Below are 22443 nucleotides of genomic sequence, written 5' to 3'. Positions count from 1 at the left end.
ACCACAACATCACCCTGTTTTTGTTCACACCAGAGCCTGCAAAGGCCCTCCGGTACTATGTAAGCCACATTGAGCCTACAAATAGGTGGGAAAATGTGGGATACAAATGTATCAAATCTACTATAATAAAACTCACCCTCAACGTTCTGAGGACACTGATGTCAGTGAAGCCAAGCCCTGACTTCCTTCAAAAAGGTTCGAAGGTTCGTGGTGGTGAAGCCACCAAAATCACTCCGGGCCCCGCCCTCGAGGACGGAGCAATGACAGAACAACGAAGGGGTTGGCAGGGAGGGAGGCAGGGAGGCGTGGGGGGTGGGAAATCGCTCCGGGCCCCGCCCTCGAGGGCGGAGCAATGGCAGAACAACGAAGGGGTTGGCAGGGAGGGGTGGGAAATCGCTCCGGGCCCCGCCCTCGCGTCAAACGTCATGACGTTGGGGGCGGAGCAATGGAAGAATAACGAAGGGGTTGGCCAGGGAGGGGGGGGGTGTTGGCGACAAGCACCTTGCTAGCACCTGTTTCATTTGATCTGAAACGGGCCTCTTTTACTAGTAAATAAATAAATATGCAACCTTTTTATTGTATATGAGGTGGTTCAGCAGTCTGGTTTTTGTTCTTAATTTTTGTAGATGTCTATGGTAGAAATTAGTAAATAAACCCTTTAGATTTTTTGGTGGGGAAGATCACAACATAGGTATGTGTCCTACTTCTACAACATTTTATATGTATGTTATCCTTGGTATGTTGTTTGGGAATATATGTCCTATGAGTTTAAAGAGATTATGTTGTTTTTAAGAGACATTTTACTTTACTTTGAGTTTTAACAAATGTGCCCCCCCCCCCCAAAAAAAAATTGGCCACGTGGTGAGAGAACTCTTACCGCGTGGCCATGTGGCAGGGAGCTCTTACCACCACCCACTGAGGTGGCGATAAGGGCTGCCCCGCTAACCGGGCAGCGTGTGGCGATGCCCAATTACTGCCAAGTTATTGCCGCGCAAGACATTTCCGGGGGTTTTCTTTTTCCCTCAGAAATGGTGTGCGCTCGGGGCAGGACTACCGTTGATGGCCACGATGGGTCGGCGGTAGTCCCAGAAGAGCGAGCGGTAAGTTCACGTTGAGCTTATCCGCCGCTCTGTAAAAGGGCCCCTATATGTGTCATATCCATCTATTCTTTTTAAATCAGAGTATTATTTGTTATTTAATATTATTAATGTTCTTTATACGTGCATATGCTATACATGTATATATATTGGTCTACTGCATTTTGTTTGACATGTCATGGTTTTCAATTTTTAATTTTTTTTAGTGATTTTGTTTTCATATTTGTAATTTTGTTTATTATTTTGTAGCCCCCAACACAGCCCCTTTCGGCGAAACACAACCTGTGTCGGGCATTTTATTTGGTTGAAACTCTACAATAAAGACTTGTTCGTATCTACCACTGATCTGTTCTTTGTTTCCACATTCTAGTTTGGGCCTATCCTGTACGCTGCTTGTTAGGATTCAGTCTATCGTACACTGTGTCTACGAACCAAGGGCTCACTACCCTGAATGTAACAGTATCTACCCCTGTATATTTATGGGCTTATTATCACACATACACACAATATACAGGATATAGTAAAGCCCACTCTAGCATACATTTTGTGGGTGTATCTCTCTCTCTCCACCTTCCAGGTGAAAGCCAAGTTCTGTCGTAACACTTCACCTCTACAAACACTATGTAAGTAACAGTTACTAAGTAAGAGTAAGAAGCAACCCTACCTTATTTTAGATTATATCTCAATACATATTATAAAATATCAAAGCACTATGTACTTGAAATTCTATTTAGCAATTTCCTTATATCTAAATGTCTTGAATTTTCTACTTACATGCCCATCTAGATGGTATGACTTTTTTTTCATTTTTTCTTCTTTTACGGCTTCTGAAATACACTTCAACAGGTCTAAAATAATTCAAGAACATTAAATTATTCCTCTTCTATGCAATACTGCTAAAAAACTGATATTAAGTAGGGCAGTCTTCACATAAAGCGAAGATACTTACCTGCAGCAGGTATTCTCCGAGTACAGCAGGCTTCATATTCTCAAGTGTGGGTAGTCGCCGATCCAAGTTGTCCGGTCCAGCATTTATGCCATAGTGAAAAAAACAGAGCTTTAGTGAAGCGCGAGCCACGCTCCAGCGCGCATGTCCAAGTTCCTACCCGCCTACCATGCAAACGCAGTCGTTTCGGTTTAATTTCAAAGCAAAGGGATAAAAATAAAATAATGGAGACAACTCCAAAGGGAGGTGGGCGATACTGTGAGAATATGAAGCCTGCTGTCCTCGAAGAATACCTGCTACAGGTAAGTAACTTTGCTTTCTCTGAGGACAAGCAGGCTTGCTTATTCTCACATGTGGGGAAACCCTAGCATCCAGGCTCACCCAAAACAACAAACCATGGTCAATTGGACCTCGCAATGGTGACGACATTACCTGAAACTATATACTATCTGAATGAGAGTGCAGCCTGGAACAAAATAAAACAGGCCTAGGAGGGTGGAGTTGGATTCTAGACACCAAACAGATTCTGCAACAAAGACTACCCAAACTGATTGTCGCGTCGAGTATCCTGCCCAAGGAAGTAGTGTGATGTGACTGTGTGGACTGAAGACCACGTTGCAGCCTTGCAAATTTACTCAGTGAAGGCTGACCTCAAGTGGGCTACTGGCGAAGCCATGGCTCTGACATTATGAGCCATGACATGACCCTCCAAAGCCAACCCAGCCTAGGCATAAGTGAAGGAAATGCAATCTGCCAGCAAAATTGAGATGGTGCATTTTCCAATGGCGACCCCCATCCTGTTGGGATCAAAAGAAACAAAAAGCTGGGTGGACTGTCTGTGGAGTCTTGTCCTCTCCATGCAGTAGTTCAATCCTGTCTTGCAGGCCAAAGTGTGCAAGCTGCTTTCGCCAGGATGGGAATGAGGTTGGGGAAAGAATGTTGGCAAGACTGACTGGATCATGTGAAACTCCAACATCACCTTCGGCAGGAACTTAGGGTGCATGAGGAGGACTACTCTGTTGTGATGAAACTTAGAATAAGGTGCATCCACTACTAAGGCCTGAAGCTCACTGATCCTATGAGCTGAAGTAACAGCCACCAAGAAAGTGACCTTTCAGGTCAAGTACTTCAGACGGCAGGAATTCAGTGGCTCAAAAGGAACTTTCATCAGCTGGGTGAGAACGACTGAGATCCCATGACAGTGGCGGGAGTTTGATAGGGGGCTTTGACAAAAGCAAACCTCTCATGAAGCGAACAACTAAAGGATGTCCAGATGTCGCGTCCCTCACCTGTGCCGCTCCTCCATCGGCCGTCCCGCGCCTTGTCTGCTGCAGGGAGCGCTGGCCGGAAGGGCGGTCGGACACGGGGTTCCTGCAGAGCCCCAGTGGAGTCCTATCAACTGTCGGGGCTGCTCCGGTCCTCCGCTCCGCGTCAGTACAGCTGGGGAACGTCGGCAATGTTGGCAGTGCTGGCGTCCTCGAAGAAAAGGATTCTTTTCGGGCGCTGAGCCCAAGGACAACAAAGACACTCCCTGTAACGCCCGGATTGGCCGATCTCGGCTGACTCCGCCTCCTGTTTCTGGCTGACCTATCCGGGGCGGTTGAGTCACGGTCATGGTGGCTCCGCCTCCTGTCAGCTGTTCCCTGTCCTCCTGATGGGTAGGGCTATTTAGGAACAGCATGTTGAGACTCTCGTTGATTCGGCTTCTACCTGTGTGGATTCCGTGGTGCTGTCATTCATTGTTGGACTGATCTTTGCCTCTTGGAACTCTTGCCTTGACCTGGACTTTGCTTTTGTTTGCTGCCTGCCTTGGAACCTAGCCTGGACCTGGACTTTGCTTTTGTTTGCCGCCTGCCTTGGAACCTAGCCTGGACCTGGACTTTGCTTTTGTTCGCCACCTGCCTTGGAACTTAGCCTGGACCTGGACTTTACTTTTGTTCGCCACCTGCCTTGGAACTTAGCCTGGTCCTGGACTTTGCTTTTGTTTGCCGCCTGCCTTGGAACTTAGCCTGGACCTGGACTTTGCTTTTGTTTGTCGCCTGCCTTGGAACATTTACCTGGACCTGGACTTTGCTTCTATTTGTCACCTGCCTTGGAACACTTGCTTGGACCTGGACTTTGCTTATGTCTACCATCCGCTTTTGAACCTTTGCTCTGGTTCCGGACTGTATCCCTGGTTTCTCTGGTTCCTGTGTCTGAATCCTGACTGGGTCCTCTGCCAGTTGCCTTTGTGTGACCCGTTCAACCCTCCTGAGGAGTTCCTGCCCTGATTCTTCAAGTAAGATCAGGGTTGTCTGGCTGCCGAACTCTGTTTGGCACAGGGGCTCACCACCTGGGGTTACTGAGTTTGACACCAGAGATGGGCTTACCTTCTATACGATGATGACAAGCACTAATTGCACTAAGGTGAACCTGAGTTGGTCTTGACACCAGACTCTGACAAGTGTAGAAGGTATTCAAGCAAGGTTTGTGTAGGACAAGTAAGGGGATCTAGGGCCCTGCTCTCACAGCAGACAGCAAGCCTCCTCCATTTAAAAAAAGAGTAACATCTCTTAGTGGAATCTTTCCTGGAAGCCAGCAAGACCCGGGAGACACCCTCAGAAAGACCCAACAACGCAAATTCTAAGCTCTCATAAGTACATAAGTAATGCCATACTGGGAAAAGACCAAAGGTCCATCAAGCCCAGCATCCTGTCCAACGACAGCGGCCAATCCAGGTCAAGGGCACCTGGCAAGCTACCCAAATGTACAAACATTTTATACATGTTATTCCCAAAATTGTGGATTTTTCCCAAGTCCATTTAGTAGTGGTCTATGGACTTGTCTTTTAGGAAACCGTCCAACCCCTTTTTAAACTCTGCCAAGCTAACCGCCTTCACTACGTTCTCCGGCAACAAATTCCAGAGTTTAATTATGCGTTGGGTGAAGAAACATTTTCTCCTATTTGTTTTAAATTTACTACACTGTAGTTTCATCGCATTCCCCCTACTCCTAGTATTTTTGGAACGCGTGAACAGACGCTTCACATCCACCTGTTCCACTCCACTCATTATTTTATATACCTCTATCATGTCTCCCCTCAGTCGTCTCTTCTCCAAGCTGAAAAGCTCTAGCCTCCTTAGTCTTTCTTCATAGGGAAGTCGCCCCATCCCCACTGTGAGAGCCAGAGCCAGAGACTGGAGATTGGAGTGTTTTTCCGACTCTCATCACTGAGAACGAGGGATCGCTTCTACATCCCAATCTCCATGGTTCTTCAGAGGGGAACCAAATCTGCCAGGCCAGTACAGGGCAATCAGAATCATGGTTCCATTGTCTTGCTTGAGTTTCAACAAAGTCTTTCCTATTAGAGGTATCAGAGGATAAGCATATAGGAGGCCTGTCCCCCAATTGAGGAGGAAGGCATCCAATGCTTGTCTGTCGTGGGACTGAAGACTGGAATAGAACTGAGGGACCTTGTGACTGGTCTGAGTGGCAGAAAGATCTACTGAGGGGGTGCCCCACGCTCGGAAGATCTTGCGGGCCATGCCCATACTGAGAGACTACTCGTGTGGTTGCATTACCCTGCTCAGTCTGTTGGCCAGGGTGTTTGCGCCTGCCAGATAAGCGGCTCGGAGAAACATGCGATGAAGGAAATCCCAATGCCACATCCGGACTGCTTCCTAAAACAGAGGGCTAGATCCGGTGGTCCCATACTTGTTGATGTAATACATTGCAACCTGATTGTCCATTTGAATGAGAATGATTTCATGGGACAGCTGATCTCTGAAAGCCCTTAGAGCTTTCCAGACTTCTCGAAGCTACAGGAGGTTGATCTGAAGATTTGTTTACTGAAGGGACCAAGTTCCTTGAGTGTGGAACCCATCTACATGAGCTCCCCAACCCAGGAGAGACGCATCCGTCGTCAGCAAATTTTGCGGCTGAGAAATTTGAATTGGAAGTCCCAGAGTCAAATTGGATCTAATTGTCCACCACTGAAGACACTGGGGACAGTTGAATGACATCTTGTAGACTACCAGTGATTTCATACCACTGAGAAGCCAGATCTCATATTGAGACATGTCATAGGTATAACATACACTGTGGAAGACATGTGGCCCAGCGATCTCAATATCTGCAGAGCTATGACCTGCAGGCTGAAACCTTGGAGGCCGGCAAAACAAGGTTGTCTGCTCTGGCTTCCAGGAGGAAAGCCTGAACCTTCTGCGTGTCGAGCAGGGTTCCTATGAATTCCAATCTCTGTACAGGGTGGAGATGGGGTTTGGGGTAATTTAAAATGAACCTTAGTAGCTCGAGCACCCAAATAGTCATCCACATGAACTCCTGATCACCGTCCTCTGAGATGCTCTACACCAGCCAGTCGTTGAGATAAAGGAACACGTGGAGGGGCATAGTCGAAGGGGACGCCCAAGTTTTTCTGAGGACATCTTCGCAGGACATCCCCGTGAAGGGATGTCCATCTTTCATTTCGATAATACGGTCAAGGACGCTCAAATCTGGAAATTTAGGTCTACCTTAGAGATGGTCATCCTTAGACTTGGTCATTTCTGATTTTCGGCAATAAATAAACCGAGGACGCCCATCTCAGAAATGACCAAATGCAAGCCCTTTGGTCGTGGGAGGAGCCAGCATTCGTAGTGCACTGGTCCCCCTGACATGCAAGGACACCAACCGGGCACCCTAGGGGGCACTGAAGTGGACTTCAGAAAAAGCTCCCAGGTACATAGCTCCCTTACTTTGTGTGCTGAGCCCCCCAAAACCCACTACCCACAACTGTATCACTACCATAGCCCTTAAAGGTGAAGGGGGGCACCTACATGTGGGCACAGTGGATTTCTGGTGGGTTTTGGAGGGCTCACATTTACTACCACAAGTGTAACACTGAGGGGGGGTGGGCCTGGGTCTGCCTGCCTGAAGTGCACTGCACCCACTAAAACTGCTCCAGGGACCTGCATACTGCTGCAATGGACCGGAGTATGACATTTGAGGCTGGCATAGAGACTGGCACAAAATATTTTTAAACTATTTTTTTTAGGGTGGGAGGAGGTTAGTGACCACTGGGGGAGTAAGGGGAGGTCATCCCCGATTCCCTCCAGTAGTCATCTGGTCAGTTCGGGCACCTTTTCGTGGCTTGGTCGTAACAAAAAATGGACCAAGTAAAGTCATCCAACTGCTCGTCAGGGGTGCCCTTCTTTTTTCGATTATGGGTCGAGGACGTCCATGTGTTAGGCATGCCCAAGTCCCGCCTCCGACATGCCCCCGGGAACTTTGGTCGTCCCCGTGACGGAAAGCAGTTGAGGACGCCCAAAATCGGCTTTCAATTATGCAGATTTGGGCAACCCTGAGAAGGACACCCATCTTCCGATGTATCGAAAGATGGGCGTCCTTCTCTTTCGAAAATAAGCCTGATAACACTAGACACTTGCCAAAAGGCAGCACGCGGTTCTGAAAGTGATGTGTTCTGTAGGAGTGTTTCCTGCTATCTCACATTTGCTTGTCTGGGGCCTATACAAGCCTGAATTATACTCTTATAACCAATATGAATTCTACAGCCTGTGGCCTGAATACATTTATAACCATCAGAAACCAGCTTTTCTACAAAGGAACATTATTGCTGGGCATACCATGATGGCTTCATCCAAGGACACATTGTTTGCTGCAAACTAGCCTCCAGTTATCCCCTGAGAAGAGTGGAGGAGCTATCTCACAGAGACAGATGACTCCAGGAGTATGAGACCCGACAGGGAGGTTTGCTAAACGTCTGATAACAGTTTCTTTGCTTTAAGAAAGCTCTCTTCATGACCATGACTTCTGCTGGACAGAATTACACCATTTCTGATTGGTCCATAGGTATCATCTGACTCAGACAGATGCCAATGTTGGACTGAAGTGGAAGAAGAAAAAGGATAGATGTCTCTGAGAAGAGACCTAGAGGATGTAAAGGGGCAATTTGACAAATTGAAGAGTATTCATCCCAGAGTACTGATAGAACTGAAAAATGAACTTGCGGAACTATTGTTAGTAATACGTAATTTATCCTTAAAATCGAGCGTGGTACCGGAAGACTGGAGGGTGGCCAATGTAACGCCAATTTTTTCAAAAGGTTCCAGGGGCGATCCTGGAAATCATAGACCAGTGAGTCTTACTTCGGTGCTGGGCAAAATGGTAGAGACTATTATAAAGAACAAAATTGCAGAGCATATTCAACAGCATGGATTAATGAGACAAAGCCAACATGGATTTATTGAAGGGAAATCTTGCCTCACCAATCTATTACATTTCTTTGAAGGGGTGAATAAACATATGGATAAAGGTGGGCCAGTTGATATTGTGTATCTGGATTTTCAGAAGGTGCTTGACAAAGTACCTCATGAAAGACTCAAGAGGAAACTGGAGAGGCATGGGATAGGAGGTAGTGTCCTATTGTGGATTAAAAACAGATTAAAGGATAGAAAACAGAGAGTAGGGTTAAATGGTCAGTATTCTCAATGGAGAAGGGTAGTTGGTGGGGTTCCCCAGGGGTCTGTGCTGGGACCGCTGCTTTTTAACATATTTATAAATGACCTAGAGATGAGAGTAACTAGTGAGGTAATTAAATTTGTTGATGACACAAAGTTATTCAAAGTTGTTAAATTGCAGTAGAATTGAAAGTCGTTAAATTGCAGTAGAATTGTGAAAAATTACAAGAGGACCTTACGAGACTGGGAGACTGGGCGTCTAAATGGCAGATGACATTTAATGTGAGCAAGTGCAAAATGATGCATGTGGGAAAGAGGAACCCGAATTATAGCGACGTCATGCAAGGTTCCACGTTAGGAGTCACCGACCAAGAAAGGTGTCACCGTTGATGATACGTTGAAACCTTCTGCTCAGTATGCTGCGGCGGCTAAGAAAGCAAATAGAATGTTAGGTATTATTAGGAAAGGAATGGAAAACAAAAATGAGTACGTTATAATGCCTTTGTATTGCTCCATGGTGCGACCACACCTTGAATACTGTGTTCAATTCTGGTCGCCGCATCTCAATAAAGATATAGTGGAATTAGAAAAGGTGCAGAGAAGGGCAACGAAAATGATAAAGGGGATGGGATGACTTCCCTATGAGGAAAGGCTAAAGCGGCTGGAGCACTTCAGCTTGGAGAAAAGACGGCAGAGGGGAGATATGATAGAGGTCTATAAAATAATGAGTGGAGTGGAAGGGGTAGACGTGAAGCGTCTGTTTACGCTTTCAAAAAATACTAGGACTAGGGGGCATGCGATGAAGCTACAAAGTAGTAAATTTAAAACGAATCGGAGAAAATGTTTCTTCACCCAACGTGTAATTCAACTCTGGAATTCGTTGCCAGAAAATATGGTCAAGGTGGTTAGCTTAGCAGAGTTTAAAAAAAGGTTTGGATGGCTTCCTAAAGGAAAAGTCCATAGACTATTATTAAATTGGACTTGAGGAAAATCCACTATTTCTGGGATAAGCAGCATAAAATGTTTTGTACTATTTTGGGGATCTTGCCAGGTATTTGTGACCTGGATTGGCCATTGTTGAAAACAGGATGCTGGGCTTGATGGACCTTTGGTCTGTCTCAGTATGGCAATACTTATGACACTGCAGACACCAAGAATGGGTGTCTTTTCCCCGTAATACACTGCAGACACCAAGAATGGGTGTCTTTTCCCTGTAATGGTTCGGTTGCACCGAGTACAGCACTTGAAGTCACTGGGAGTCTTCGTGGACATGGAAGAGAAGACATCGCCGGCCAAATCAAACAGCTCAATGGTGCCTGAAAAAGGGACAAAGGCACAAAAAAGGGGTTCCCAATCGGAGTCAGGATTTAAAGGCAGCCCACGTCAAAAAAGAATGAAAACAAACACGAGCAGAAAGAAAACTAAAAAATAAAGGAACTTTTTTTTTTAATAAAGAAAACAAGGTGAAAAATAGAAAGAAAAATACAAAAAAATAAGCCAAAGGCACTCAAAAGCTACAAAAAACGAACATGTGAACTGCACTGGTAGAACACAACCTCTTTTCACGCGGAGAAAATGAAACTGAGACCGCGTTCGCGCGGTGGAGCACGGCTCTTGCTTCGATAAAGCTCTGCTTTTTTTTTTACTTTGCCATAAATGCCGAACCGGATGACACGAATCAGTGTCTACCCATAAGTGAGAATATGCAAACCTGCTTGTCCTTGAAGATAAATAGATGACCTTTCTGAATCTCTTCATACATATTTTCTACAGTATTGATTAAATAGGAGCACTAACATTTATAGTGAATTCTTCTTTGAATTCTGGGAGTTTGAAGTGGCCCCTCTGACACTGAGGAAGTTGAGAGGACTTCTATTTGGGGATGCTTTCAGTTGACATACCTCAGTGCCCTTGGCATCACAATCCAACGGGGCTCATCAATACTTTGGGCCTCTACTTGACAACACTTGCCCTCTATGTTGAAGAAAACAATAAATCCTCTTCTTCAGGCAGGAAATCAGCCAATACCCATCCCAATGGCCTATATCAACACTCGACATCAAGATAAATTGATACACACTTAATGTTCACATATCTTCAGTGTCCTGTGCAGCTCCTGGACCCCTCAAGTCTGATATCTCCAATGTCATCATCAATGGACCAGACTCGTTTACTCTACTCTTCATGGTTTGTGACCAGGTCCAAAGAACTGTAAGAACCAGCTGTGGATCTGCACTGGATATGGTCTTGCTGAAGCATCCAATTTTTTACAAAGCTAAAGGGGGACTTCTCCGAGGATTTAATAATTAAATCAAATGACTCAGGTTTTAAAAAGATCAGGCCCAACCAAAAAAAATAGGGTAACAGAAGGCAAGCTCACAAAAAAATAAAGAAAACTTGAAAATGACCAAAAATCCTTAACTACAGAAATAACTAGAGGGGAAATAGAGAGGTCCACAAACAACAACAGAGTATGAAAAGAAAAAAAATGCCTTTAAAAGAGAGAAAGGAAAGTAAAAAAAGTCATATTGGCTCTATGGGAGAAAAAGACTGAGGAGGCCCAACATGACAATACTACTACTACTATTTAACATTTCTAGAGCGCTACAAAGTGTACGCAGCGCTGTACAAACACAGAAGAAAGACAGTCCCTGCTCAAAGAGCTTACAATCTAATAGACAAAACGTAAAGCATTTAAATTTAAAATATTTAAGCAGTCAAGCACAAGAGAACAGTCACAGAAGGACTGAAGATGTTGAAGGGTGGTCAGTGTGATTAGGTGTAACGCTGTTTGGAGTAGTGGGAGAAGGTGATAGAAGAATAGAAATGGGTGAGGTAAAAGTAATGAGTGGGTTGATAGGGAGGTTATATACACAGCAGGAACTAAAATGCATTCGCTTCTAGAAAGTTTTTCTAAGTTGTATAGGCTTACTCATGCAAGCTCTGCTGGAGAACATCTCCCAGGTGCGAGGACTTGTATTTTGCTTGTCTTTGGAGAAACAAATTTTACCATATGATCTTTTCTGTATAATCAAAGCACTCCTTTTCCAAATTACATTTTATATTATATAAAGATAATTTTCCCCAAAATAATGCAATCTTGTAAAATGATCTGCATTTTAAATTTGCTGCAATCCAACTCAATAAACCACACAATGATCTTAAATATCTGACATTCCAGGATCAAAGGGTGACTGAAGGTCATGGTTTTGAGACAAGTAGAACTCACCTGAGAGTGTCTTTCCCTCCTCTTTCAGCTGACCATCCATCATCACCTCTGTAGTTCTGAGAATTAATATTTGTCTTCTTTCTTGCAAGGACTTCATCATATAATGGCTGCAATATCAGTAATCCATTAAACACTTTTTCATGCATCTCATTTCTTTAGTCAGAATTATAAAGCTAATGCAAAATTATTTAAAATTCATTGCCTAGTATAATCTGCAGTTTGCCCACAGATGAAGCTGTTAGAAAATCTAAAATATATTAAAATTTGATATTTTTACCTTTTTATAATAGTCCACTTTCTATAGTCCTAACAGCAGAGGGCACTATCACCAGTGCAATGTTCTTCATTTTGGGCACCTTTTACCAAGCTGCAGCAAAAGGGGGCCTGTGTTTTTGAAGTTCGACGAGGTCCCCTTTTACCGCAGCGGGTAAAGGTAGGTCTTTCTTTTTTTTTTTTAAAGAAATGGCCATTCAGCAAGTTGAAGCACTTGCCGCACAGCTATTCGGGGGGGGGGGGGGGGGGACCCTTAGCGCCACCTCAGGGCTTCCACACTAACCTGGCGGTAACTGGGCAGAGTGCAGCAGTGCCCGAATTAACGCCAGGTACACACCAGTGTTACAAAAACAAATATATTTTGAAGCTCCAGATATGATGGCGTGCTGGGGGTGGACGTACCGCCGGGCTGCTACAGTAGACCAGCAGTACTCCCTTTTTAGGAAGCGGTAAGCCCACGTTGGGCTTAACGCCACTTTGTAAAAGGGGCCCTTTATGTCCTCTACTGCAGCTCATTACACTAACTCAACATATAGGCAAATATTTGGTGATAAAGCCTCCTACTGGAGGGAAAAATCATTTAAATGAACTGAACTAAGAGATACATTACACTGACAGTTTGCCAATGACTTCTAGTTACAGAACTGTGCTAGTGATATGTATTTATTTATTATATAATTGAACTGCTTTCTATGTCAATTGCAATGCAACTTTATGTTCCTTATTGACCATTGCATTTCACTCAGTTACTTGAAATTTTTAGTTTTAAGAATGAAAACACCGAATGTAATCTGACCAAACCAATTATGTACTTTATCTCTTTTCCTTGCAATGTTTTTTTTTTTAGTGGATTTCAATGCTCGCTATATAATGACTGTTTTGGAAAATGCATACATTCCAACAATAATTTTGGATAAAAAGTGATATCTGAGGGATATATTTATTTGCAAAATATATGTACCACTTCTCAAAAACAAATTGGTATAAAGAAAAAAACATTGGGGTCAATATTTAAAAAGTATTTATCCAGGTAAATGCTGCTGGGAAAGATATTCAGCAGCACTATTTATTTATTTATGCATTCTTGCATCCCACTATTATCTAAAAACAAGTTTCGGTTCAATGTGGTTTACAATTTACAGTTAGGTGAAGTTACAGTAGTGTTTTACAGTTAGACAAATCATACCACTACGCCACAAAGAAAACAGATTGCCAGTTACCCATCGGATCACGTATAAAATTCTCTAGCTAATTCATAAGATCCACAACAAAGGATCACCCCTATACCATAATCTCTGCCCCAACAGAATTGTCTTTACAGTCCCCTCCATCAAACACATTTGTTTTGACTTTGTTTGATCAAGAATTTTCACTGCAGTAGGGCCCTTCATTTGGAATTCCCACCCCCTTCAGTTAAGCCTCATATTCTTTGGATGGATTCATATCCGCTCGCAAGACAATCCTATTCCAGGATGTTTTGGCAACTGATTTCCCAGTGCAGATTTGTGTGTTCTGCTGGAGGAGGTAGTCAAGGAAAGCTATTACAGTTAGCACTGTACTACAGAACTATCTGCTGCCCTATCCTATCAAAATTTGTTTCCTTTCACACTCTAAGGGCCAGATGCACTAACTAACGAGCCCTTAACGAGCAAGTAGTAAACCCTGGCATGCACTAAACACTTTTTTCCGACGACAGTAGCAGCTAACGAAAACGGAATGCAGATGAGCAAATTGTGTAGCAAACCCTATTGAATGAGATGCACTAACCTTTTCCGATTGCCTTAACGCTGGAAATGGTGGAAATCTAAGGAGAGGTCTGTACCTCTCGTTGGGGCTGCGCGGGATTGGAAAACTTCATAAAATGTAAAAAAAAAAAAATCGGGGGGGGGGGGGGGGGGGGGGGGGGGGGGGGTGGGGCAAAAAAGCAAACGGGCAATGTGCTCTGTCATGGACGCCATTATGGGAGTGCTGTACCCGAAAAAACAGCCCAAGTGCCGTCAGGAGCGTCCTTTATGGATGTTCTTCACTATATTAAAAAAAAAAAAGAAATCAAACAGGCTCCAATGCTGCAGGCTCTTTTTTGGCCCCCTTAATAATAAAACGTCTTTTTTTGGCTGTGCTTCACTCAGCTGAGAGACCAGGAAGTCCCTGAGCCAATCACAGCGCATTTAGCTCGGCTGAACGTGTTGTGATTGGCTCAGGGACTTCCAGGTCTCAGCTGAGTGAAACACTGCCAATAAAGATGTTTTTATTATTGCAAAGGGGGAAGGAGGCCAAAAGGGGTGCCCATCCAAGAAAAAAACGTCCATTTTGGCCCCCTTAATAATAAAAACGTCTTTTTTTGGCAGTGCTTCACTCAGCTGAGACCTGGAAGTCCCTGAGCCAATCACAACGCTTTCAGCCGAGCTAAACGCGCTGCAATTGGCTCAGAGATTTCCAGGTCTCTCAGCTGATTGAAGCACTGCAAAAAAACAAGACGTTTTTATTATTAGGGGGCCAAAATGGACGCTTTTTTTCGGATGGGTGTCCTCAACTGCACTGTCCTGCTGGATCAAGCCACATCGGTGGGGGTGAGCAGCACAGCGTCTTCGGGCGGCACAGAGAGGCGTATTTGGCATGCGCAGGAGTAGCTAGCATACGCTTTGCTGCTCTGCGCGGTGCTCGACCGGGACCGACTTTCTGACTTTTTAACGACGGAATAGAGAATGCAAGTGAGCTACAACGAGCAGCTCATTGCATTCCTATTCCTTGATGCATGCCCGTTCCTACTGATTCGCTAAGGGAATCGGTAAGGAAAGGGCTTTAACCGAATTTTTAGTGCATATTGCCCTAATTTCCCAATGTTACTATGTATGTAAGCTGTTTTAGAAAGGCCTCTAAAGGCTGGCATATCAAAATGTCAATGAACTTGGATATCTGTACACATCACTGTGGCATTACCTTTATAGTGCTGGGGCAGTCTAGGGGCAGAGTCCAAACATCTGCGTAACAGCGAAGTTTAGCACCACTACCCCATTAACTGTCTGGATAACTTAGCATAACAAAAAGCCTATCCTAAGTGTATCCAAATAAGATACCCAGATAGGACTAGATTCTATATATGGTGCCTGAAAAATTGGCACCGGAAAAAACTTCCACCTAGATGTATTCTATAAACCACATCTAGATTTTGGTATGGTTTATAGAATACGCCTAACAGGTTTATAGAATAACGTCTAACTCTAGATGCATCCAATTACGCTAAGTAAAACTTGGTGTAAATACTGGCACCTAAGTTAGGCGTGGAGCCGGTTGTAAATTCTAATTAATGCCAATCTGTCATAATTGCTTGCTAAATGGCAATTATCAGCACTGATTGGCTAAGTAATTAAATTGTGCTTGCAAATCCAGAATATGACCAGATTTGTGCGCGCAATTTTGGTCGTGCTATATAGAATCCTGGGGATAGTGGCTAAATATTGCTGCTACTCTGATAGTACAGCACTCACTGCAGTATACAGATATTCAGCTACAGCCATTCTCCAGGTACTACTGCTGAATGTTGTGTGTACCTTCCACTGCTCTGGGCTATTTTCAAAACTTTATCCCACTTTTATATATTATAAGCGTCCCACAGTTCTTTGTCCACAGTACAATAATCCTCCTTTGGAGCAATCTCTTGGGCACTAAGACTCCCTAGGAACGTAAAAGCATTGCCTTAACTGGAACAGACCGAAGGTCCATCAGGCCCAGGATTCTGTTTCCAACAGTGGCCAGTTCAGGTCACAAATACCTGGCAAGATACCAAAAGAGTAAAACAGATTTTATGCTGTTTATCCTACAAACAGTCTCCCAAGGCAGATTAGGGAATTGCCAACTTATTTACTCTTTGGAAAGCTTTAAAAACTTAACTATTTTCAAATTCAATACCTGCCTGATAATATTGTATAATTTTATTAGTTTTTATTGTACTTCTCTGTATGGTTGAGGTCTCTATTTGTGATCCACTTTGAATCCTTACTTAAGGAATTTAGCGGAATATAAGATTGGAATAGAATATGTCACGGCCATATCTTCACTTTCTCCGAGGACAAGCAGGTTCTGTTATTCTCACAAGTAGGGGAATCCTTAGCATCCAGGCTCACCCAAAACAACGAACAGTGGTCAACTGGGCCTCGCAACGGCAAGGACTTAACGCAGATTAACCTCAAACTATATACAAAATAGATGAGAGTGCAGCCTGGAAAAGAATAAAACGGGCCTAGGAGGGCGGAGTTGGATTCTAGACCCCAAAACAGATTCTGCAACACTGACTGCCCAAACCGACTGTTGCGCTGGGTATCCTGCTCAAGGCAGTAGTGAGATGTGAATGTGTGGACTGAAGACCACGTTGCAGCCTTGTAAATCTCCTCATGGAGGCTGACCTTCAAGTGGGCTACCGACGCAGCCAAGGCTCTGACATTATGAGTCGTGACATGACCCTCCAAAACCAGCCCAACCCTGGCATATGTGAAGGGAAATGCAATCTGCCAGCCAAATTGAGGTGGTGCGTTTCCCGATGGCGACCCCCATCCTGTTGGGATCAAATGAAAAAAACAGCTGGGCGGACTGTCTGAAGGGCTTCATCCACTCCATGTAAAAGGCCAGCGCTCTCTTGCAGTCCAAGGTGAGCAAGCTGCTTTCGCCAGGATGGGGGTGATGTTGGGGGAAAAATGTTGGCAAGACAATCGACTGGTTCAGATGGAACTCTGACACCATCTTTGGCAGGAATTGGGGTGCGTACGGAGGACTACTCTGTTGTGATGAACTTAGTATAAGGTGCATCCCACTACTAAGGCTTGAAGCTCACTGACCCTACGAGTGAAGTAACAGCAACCAAGAAAATGACATTCCAGGTCAAGTATTTAGATAGCAGGAATCAGTGGCTTAAAAGGAGCTTTCATCAGCTGGGGGAGAATGACATTGAGATCCTTTGACACTGGCGGAGGTCTGACAGGGGGCTTTGACAAACGCAAACCTGTCATGAAGCAAACAAATAAAGGCTGTCCAGATTTAGGCTTACCTCTACACGCTGATGATAAGCACTAATTGCACTAGGTGAACCCTTACGGAGTTGGTCTTGAACTAGACTCTGATGTGTAGAAAGAATTCAAGCAGGGTCTGTGTAGGACAAGAAAGGGGATCTATGGCCTTGCTGTCACACCAGACAGCAAACCTCCTCCATTTAAAAGAATAACACCTCTTAGTGGAATGTTTCCTGGAAGCCAGCAAGACTAGGGAGACACCCTCTGAAAGACACAAGGAAGCAAATTCTAGACCAAGTCTGACAGCTACCGCACCGAGTTCTGCAAGTACACACTAATGAAGAGCTGGTATGACTGGATACAGGTGATAAGCATAGAGGCCTGATATATCTTCCTCCCAAAAGAGTTCAGCGTCCTAGCTTCTATGCCTGGGGAACCGAGGCATAGTCCCTAGTACTCCTGGCTCTCTTGAGAGCGGAGTCCACCACCATGGGGTCATGAGGTAACAGACCTCACAAAGCCAGGCTAACCGTGGATCTGATGCTGGGTGTCAATTTCTTGGGGATCACAGGGACAGAGGGGATGCCCAGTTCCTAACGAGGACTGGCTTGAGTACCTCTTGGAGAGGAGCTGTCACAGCCTCCTAGGAGGAGAGGTATAGCTCAGGACGAGCATCTTTGCCCTGGGCTCATCCTCCACTTCTACAGGAATGGAATGACCTCATCCATTTCCCATACAAAGATGTGAGGCTCTCAGGGAGGGTTTAGAAGGAATCCTACAGGACTCATCAGAGGAAAAGAACCTGGGATCCTCTTCGGATTCCGAGCGCTCCTCCTCTATGTCAGATGCACCTCCCTAAGGGATGTCCAAGACCGGGCCCACCTCGATGCCAAGGAGCCAAGGGGCAAAACACTAAGAAAATAAAGGTCCTTTATTTTTTAAGAGAAAAAACAAAACAAAATAACTGGGTAGAAAACCGCCAAAAGGCACTCAAAGAAATTGGTTCTAACCAGGCGTATGAGGAGCTAGCAGAAAAGCAGCTGCTTCTCAGGTGGAAAAACGAAACTACGCACAACAGGGCAGGAAGGCACTACTCACGCATTCACACTGCAGCATGGCTTGCGCTCCTAAAAGCTCTAGATTTTTCTTTGGCAAATTTGCTGAGCCGGGCGACGCAGGATGACATCTACCCACTTGTGAGAATAACAGAGCCTGCTTGTCCTCGGAGGAAAAGAAGGCTAATTCAGACCAATTCTTAAAATGCAGTCCTATGTTAATCAACTCCTGAGCCCTCTGTTGAGACTGTCATACCAATTGAGGATGAATTTTATAAACACCTGTGCTCTACAAACAGCACAGAGTCCACCAATTTGCTGAAATACATACTTAAGTGTCAGAATAAATGCAATTATTAATCTGTTGTCTTTTGTAATATTGCTCTTTTCCAAATGTTACCTGATAAACTTTGTTCAAGTTGATCCCCAGATCTTTCTTCTGGTATTGAAATTTGTTCAAGTTGATCCCCAAATTTATTTTCTTGAGTTGGATGACAATTCCAGAATTCTTCTTTCTTTCACTCCCTTTCTCAAAGTTAATAACATACTCACTCTGAAGCTTTCTCATGTCTCTCACAACCTCTGCTGTACCTACAGTCCTTTGTACACCATATAATCGATGCCCTGGTAGCAAATAACATGTATATGGAGGTCCCTCAGCATATGACAATGCAGTACTTCTTTCTGGATCAGGCCAACTCCCAAAAGGTCTTGATAAGTGATCAACAACATCTTGGGACACTTTGGTAGAAAACCTGTCAGAAGCTGATTCCACTATAATTTCTTTAAATCCTTCTAAATGGCTTTTCATGGAATGACTTAATCTCTGTTCTGCTCTATCCAGGGAAGCAGTAGCCTCTTGCATTAAAGTCTGGCATACTTTTAGATTAAGAACACATAAACTAATAAACTGTTCTTCTCTGGATCCAGGGTTCCCTCTTTCCTCTTTTTCTTCCCCTTCATCTGGCACCATTGTCTCATTTGGGCTGCCCTCATCCCCTGTACTATTCTATATTTCTTTCTAAAAAACTGTTCTCTGAATCATTGCTGTGTTGCATGTTAAAAAATGTATCTGTCAAATAAAATTCTTCCTTCTGAACTGCATTCTCATCTTGGTTTTGTTTATGCATTTCAACTTCTAGCACTTGGTCCAATTCTGTTAATTCTTCCAATACATCGTCTTGTATATCCACGTCATCTGAACAGGTATGTTTTGACTGGTAGTATGAAGGACGACTCTTGGTTTCTTCGTTATTTATGGGTTTGGTTTGGAATTCAGAAACAAAAACATTTTTACTCTGACTACATCTCACCAGTTGAACACTATTCAAAGGCTTCAGGTCTATTTCCACTTCCTTTTCAGCATGTAAAGTTTTATGTCCTGCTGCATAATACTGAATGCCTGGATAAAGAAGAAATTATTATTTTCATTTAGGGATGTGATCATTCATACACATTTGCAGACTACAATAAAACAAAGCTATTTGCAATTCACTATCTAATAAGAGAAATTAGATCTTACCTGCTTTCATTTAGTCCCACCAGGCCAGTTTCAGAACCTGTAGGTGTTTAGTCCATAGACCACCAGGTGGAGACAGAGAGTGCACAACTATGCTATGCCTTATTAGGAACCTGGGACAGCTCAACAATTCAGTAGCTAGATAACATAGAACATTAACTTCAATTTACTTGTTCTGCCTTTATGAAAAAGGAAACTGTAAACATTTGCATAACAAAAAGACTTACAACTCTGAACAGAGAAGACTACTATAAACAAAGGCAATCAAACATAGACAAAGAACAGCAAAGGCATGTGGGGTAGCTAAACTGGTCTAGTGGGGGACTAAAGGAATGAAAATTAACAAGTGAGATCTAATTTCTCCTTCCTTAGTGTCTCCAAGAACAGTCCAGAACTTGTAGGATACAACAAAGCAGTACTCAAGATAGATAGGAACTAGACACTCCTGCCCTAATTACTGAAGCAATGGAGAAGCAGCCTAATGGTTACTGCAGTGGGTTAAGAACCTGGGGAACTGGGTTTGATTCCTACTGCAGCTCATGTGACCCTGTGCAAGTCGCTTAACCCTCTATTGTCCCAGGTACAAACAAAAACCCTTTAGATGTGCATGCCCAGTAGGGATAGTGAAAGTACCTGCATACATATATGTACACCGCTTTGTTTGTACCACATAAAAGTGGAATATCAAAATCCATAGACCTATAAAAGCAGCTTCCTCCCTAGCTGCAACATCCAACCAGTAATGCTTAGCAAAATTATGAAGGGAAGCCCTGTTGCCGCTTTACAAAGATCCTATGGAGAGACTGCATTATGTTCCACCCAAGAAATCGCCACTCCCTTCATGGCGTGAGCTTCAAGTACTGAAGATGGTGCTTTCCTGCAAGAAGGTAAACAGAAGAAATCATCTCTTTTAGCCAACAAGCGATAGTGTCTTTGGAGGTTGCCTCACCTTTCTTCGCCCTACCAAAGAAACATTTTTCAGATATATGATAAATTTATTAATTACCTCAAAGTACCCGAGGAGAACTCTTCTCATATCTAGCAATCATAACAAGGGAAAATCATAACCATGGATGAAAGGATAACAGAGTGATTCAACTAAAAAAATTACCTTAGGGAGAAAAGATGGAACCAGATGAATAGACACTCCAGCTTTGTAATTTTAAGGAACACATCTCTAAAGAAAAAAAGCATGAAGTTCTGACGCTCATCTAGCCAAAAAAATGGCTACTAAAAATACTGTCTTTAAAGTGAGATCTTTAAAGTCTCTCTTTTAGGTCTCAAATGGCTCTTGTGGAAAGATTTTAGGACCAGATTTGAATTTCAGTCAGGACAACTGAATGAAGAGGCAGATGTAACCAACTGACTCCTTTCAGGAAATGAACCACATCAGGATGGCATGCTAAAAGAGTTTTCCAATCACCCTCTGAAGCAAACAAAGGCTGCAATTGGGACTTTAAGGAACCAAGGGCTAACCCTTCTTAAGCTCCTCCTTCAGAAAGATTAAAATGTTAGCTACTGACCAGTGAAAGGAAGCGATCTCTCCCCTCGTTCATTCCTCAAAAATTCTCACACTCTTGCATATGTCCGTGAAGTAGACCACTTCCTAGCCTGAAGGTACAGTAGTGATGACTTATTCAGGATAATATCTACATCTTAGTCGTGACATTTCAAGAGCCAAGCAGCAAAACTAAATGGGGGGGGCAGATCTTCCATAAGAATTGGACCCTGACATGAGAGAGGAGAGAGGGGAGATTGAGCCATTGATCTACCTGAAGCTAAATCCGGTCTGCATACCAAGGTCTCCTAAGTCAATTGGGAAGCTAAAAAAGACTTCCAGCCACAGATGATTAGTTCATGAAACACCTAGACGCCCCCTGGGAGTTACCCTGCGGCCACTTAAAGGGTATATCCTAAGCACAGATCAGGTCCACCTGCACCTGCTGCTTGTGCTCTACACTACCACACCTCCTCCCACTGACAGGGTCACAACTGCCTCTGGGTGAGTCTCCAGCTCTCCAATTATCCCTAGTGATTTCTAGATTACTGGAGCCACATTCCCAGTGGGTCCACAGTTCCCTGAAAGCACTCACAGATCCAACACACAAACCACCAGGATTCTTTATCAGTCAGACAAACAGGGAAAAACAAAATGATTGTTTATTCTCTTAAAAATATTGAACAGTGGAAACAAAATGTACAAATAGCAACAGTAACAAGTAACTGAAAAATGGATCAATAATAACACTAACTAACATTTGCATACTGGCTAAACAGTACCTAGGAAGATCAGAATATATAATTCACCGAGCCTCAGCAAAGAGATCTGTCTCGCTCTCTTTTTCCTGGGCTAAGACTGAAACAACAGCCAGCAAAAACTGCTGGGTAATTTCAAACTCCAGACCAATCAGAGCCCAGAACAGTCAAGTTTCAAATAAAACTGGTTATATCACTGCAAGGCACTTCATATATCTGTGTGCCAATAAAAGAAAGAGAAGTCAGTCCTCTATAACAGATTTAAGCATAAACATGCACCATCTGCTGGCCAAACAGGTGAAATACACTCTGGACATATTTAAGGACAGGAAAATACCCAATACATTTTACAGGCATAAAATACACTTTCTCCACAACTTGCATTTGAGGATTCTGCTGCTTAAAATGAGTTTGATTTGAGTCTTAGCTTTTGCATCTTGTTAATTTGGAGGGAGACCCTTCCCTTCTGGGTTATCAAATAAAACCCCAAGACACTCTAGGGATTGTAGAGGGTACCAATTTGCTCTTGTTAATATTGGTTAACCATCCCAGTGACTGAGGAAGTTTGCAGTAAACTGGATACCCGTAAACTCTCCTGAAGGGAAGAGCT

At 43.8% G+C, this 22443-nt stretch overlaps 1 protein-coding gene across 1 annotated transcript in view; it reads right to left on the bottom strand.

Moving 5' to 3' along the window:
• Positions 1-22443, bottom strand: part of LOC115458713 (inactive serine/threonine-protein kinase TEX14-like) — a gene marked incomplete at its 3' end in the record, with an annotated part of 207866 nt that overhangs the window by 75888 nt on the left and 109535 nt on the right. Inside the window, 5 exon segments of the mRNA XM_030188539.1 lie at positions 1872-1945; positions 11728-11839; positions 18510-18567; positions 18570-19065; positions 19067-19460. Of these exon segments, the coding sequence (XP_030044399.1) occupies positions 1872-1945; positions 11728-11839; positions 18510-18567; positions 18570-19065; positions 19067-19460 (1134 nt within the window).

This window comes from Microcaecilia unicolor, unplaced genomic scaffold, assembly GCF_901765095.1.
Source record: "Microcaecilia unicolor unplaced genomic scaffold, aMicUni1.1, whole genome shotgun sequence".
NCBI lineage: Eukaryota > Metazoa > Chordata > Amphibia > Gymnophiona > Siphonopidae > Microcaecilia > Microcaecilia unicolor.
Note: the sequence above shows the minus strand (reverse complement) of the source record. Positions and strands in the feature narration are given on the sequence as shown.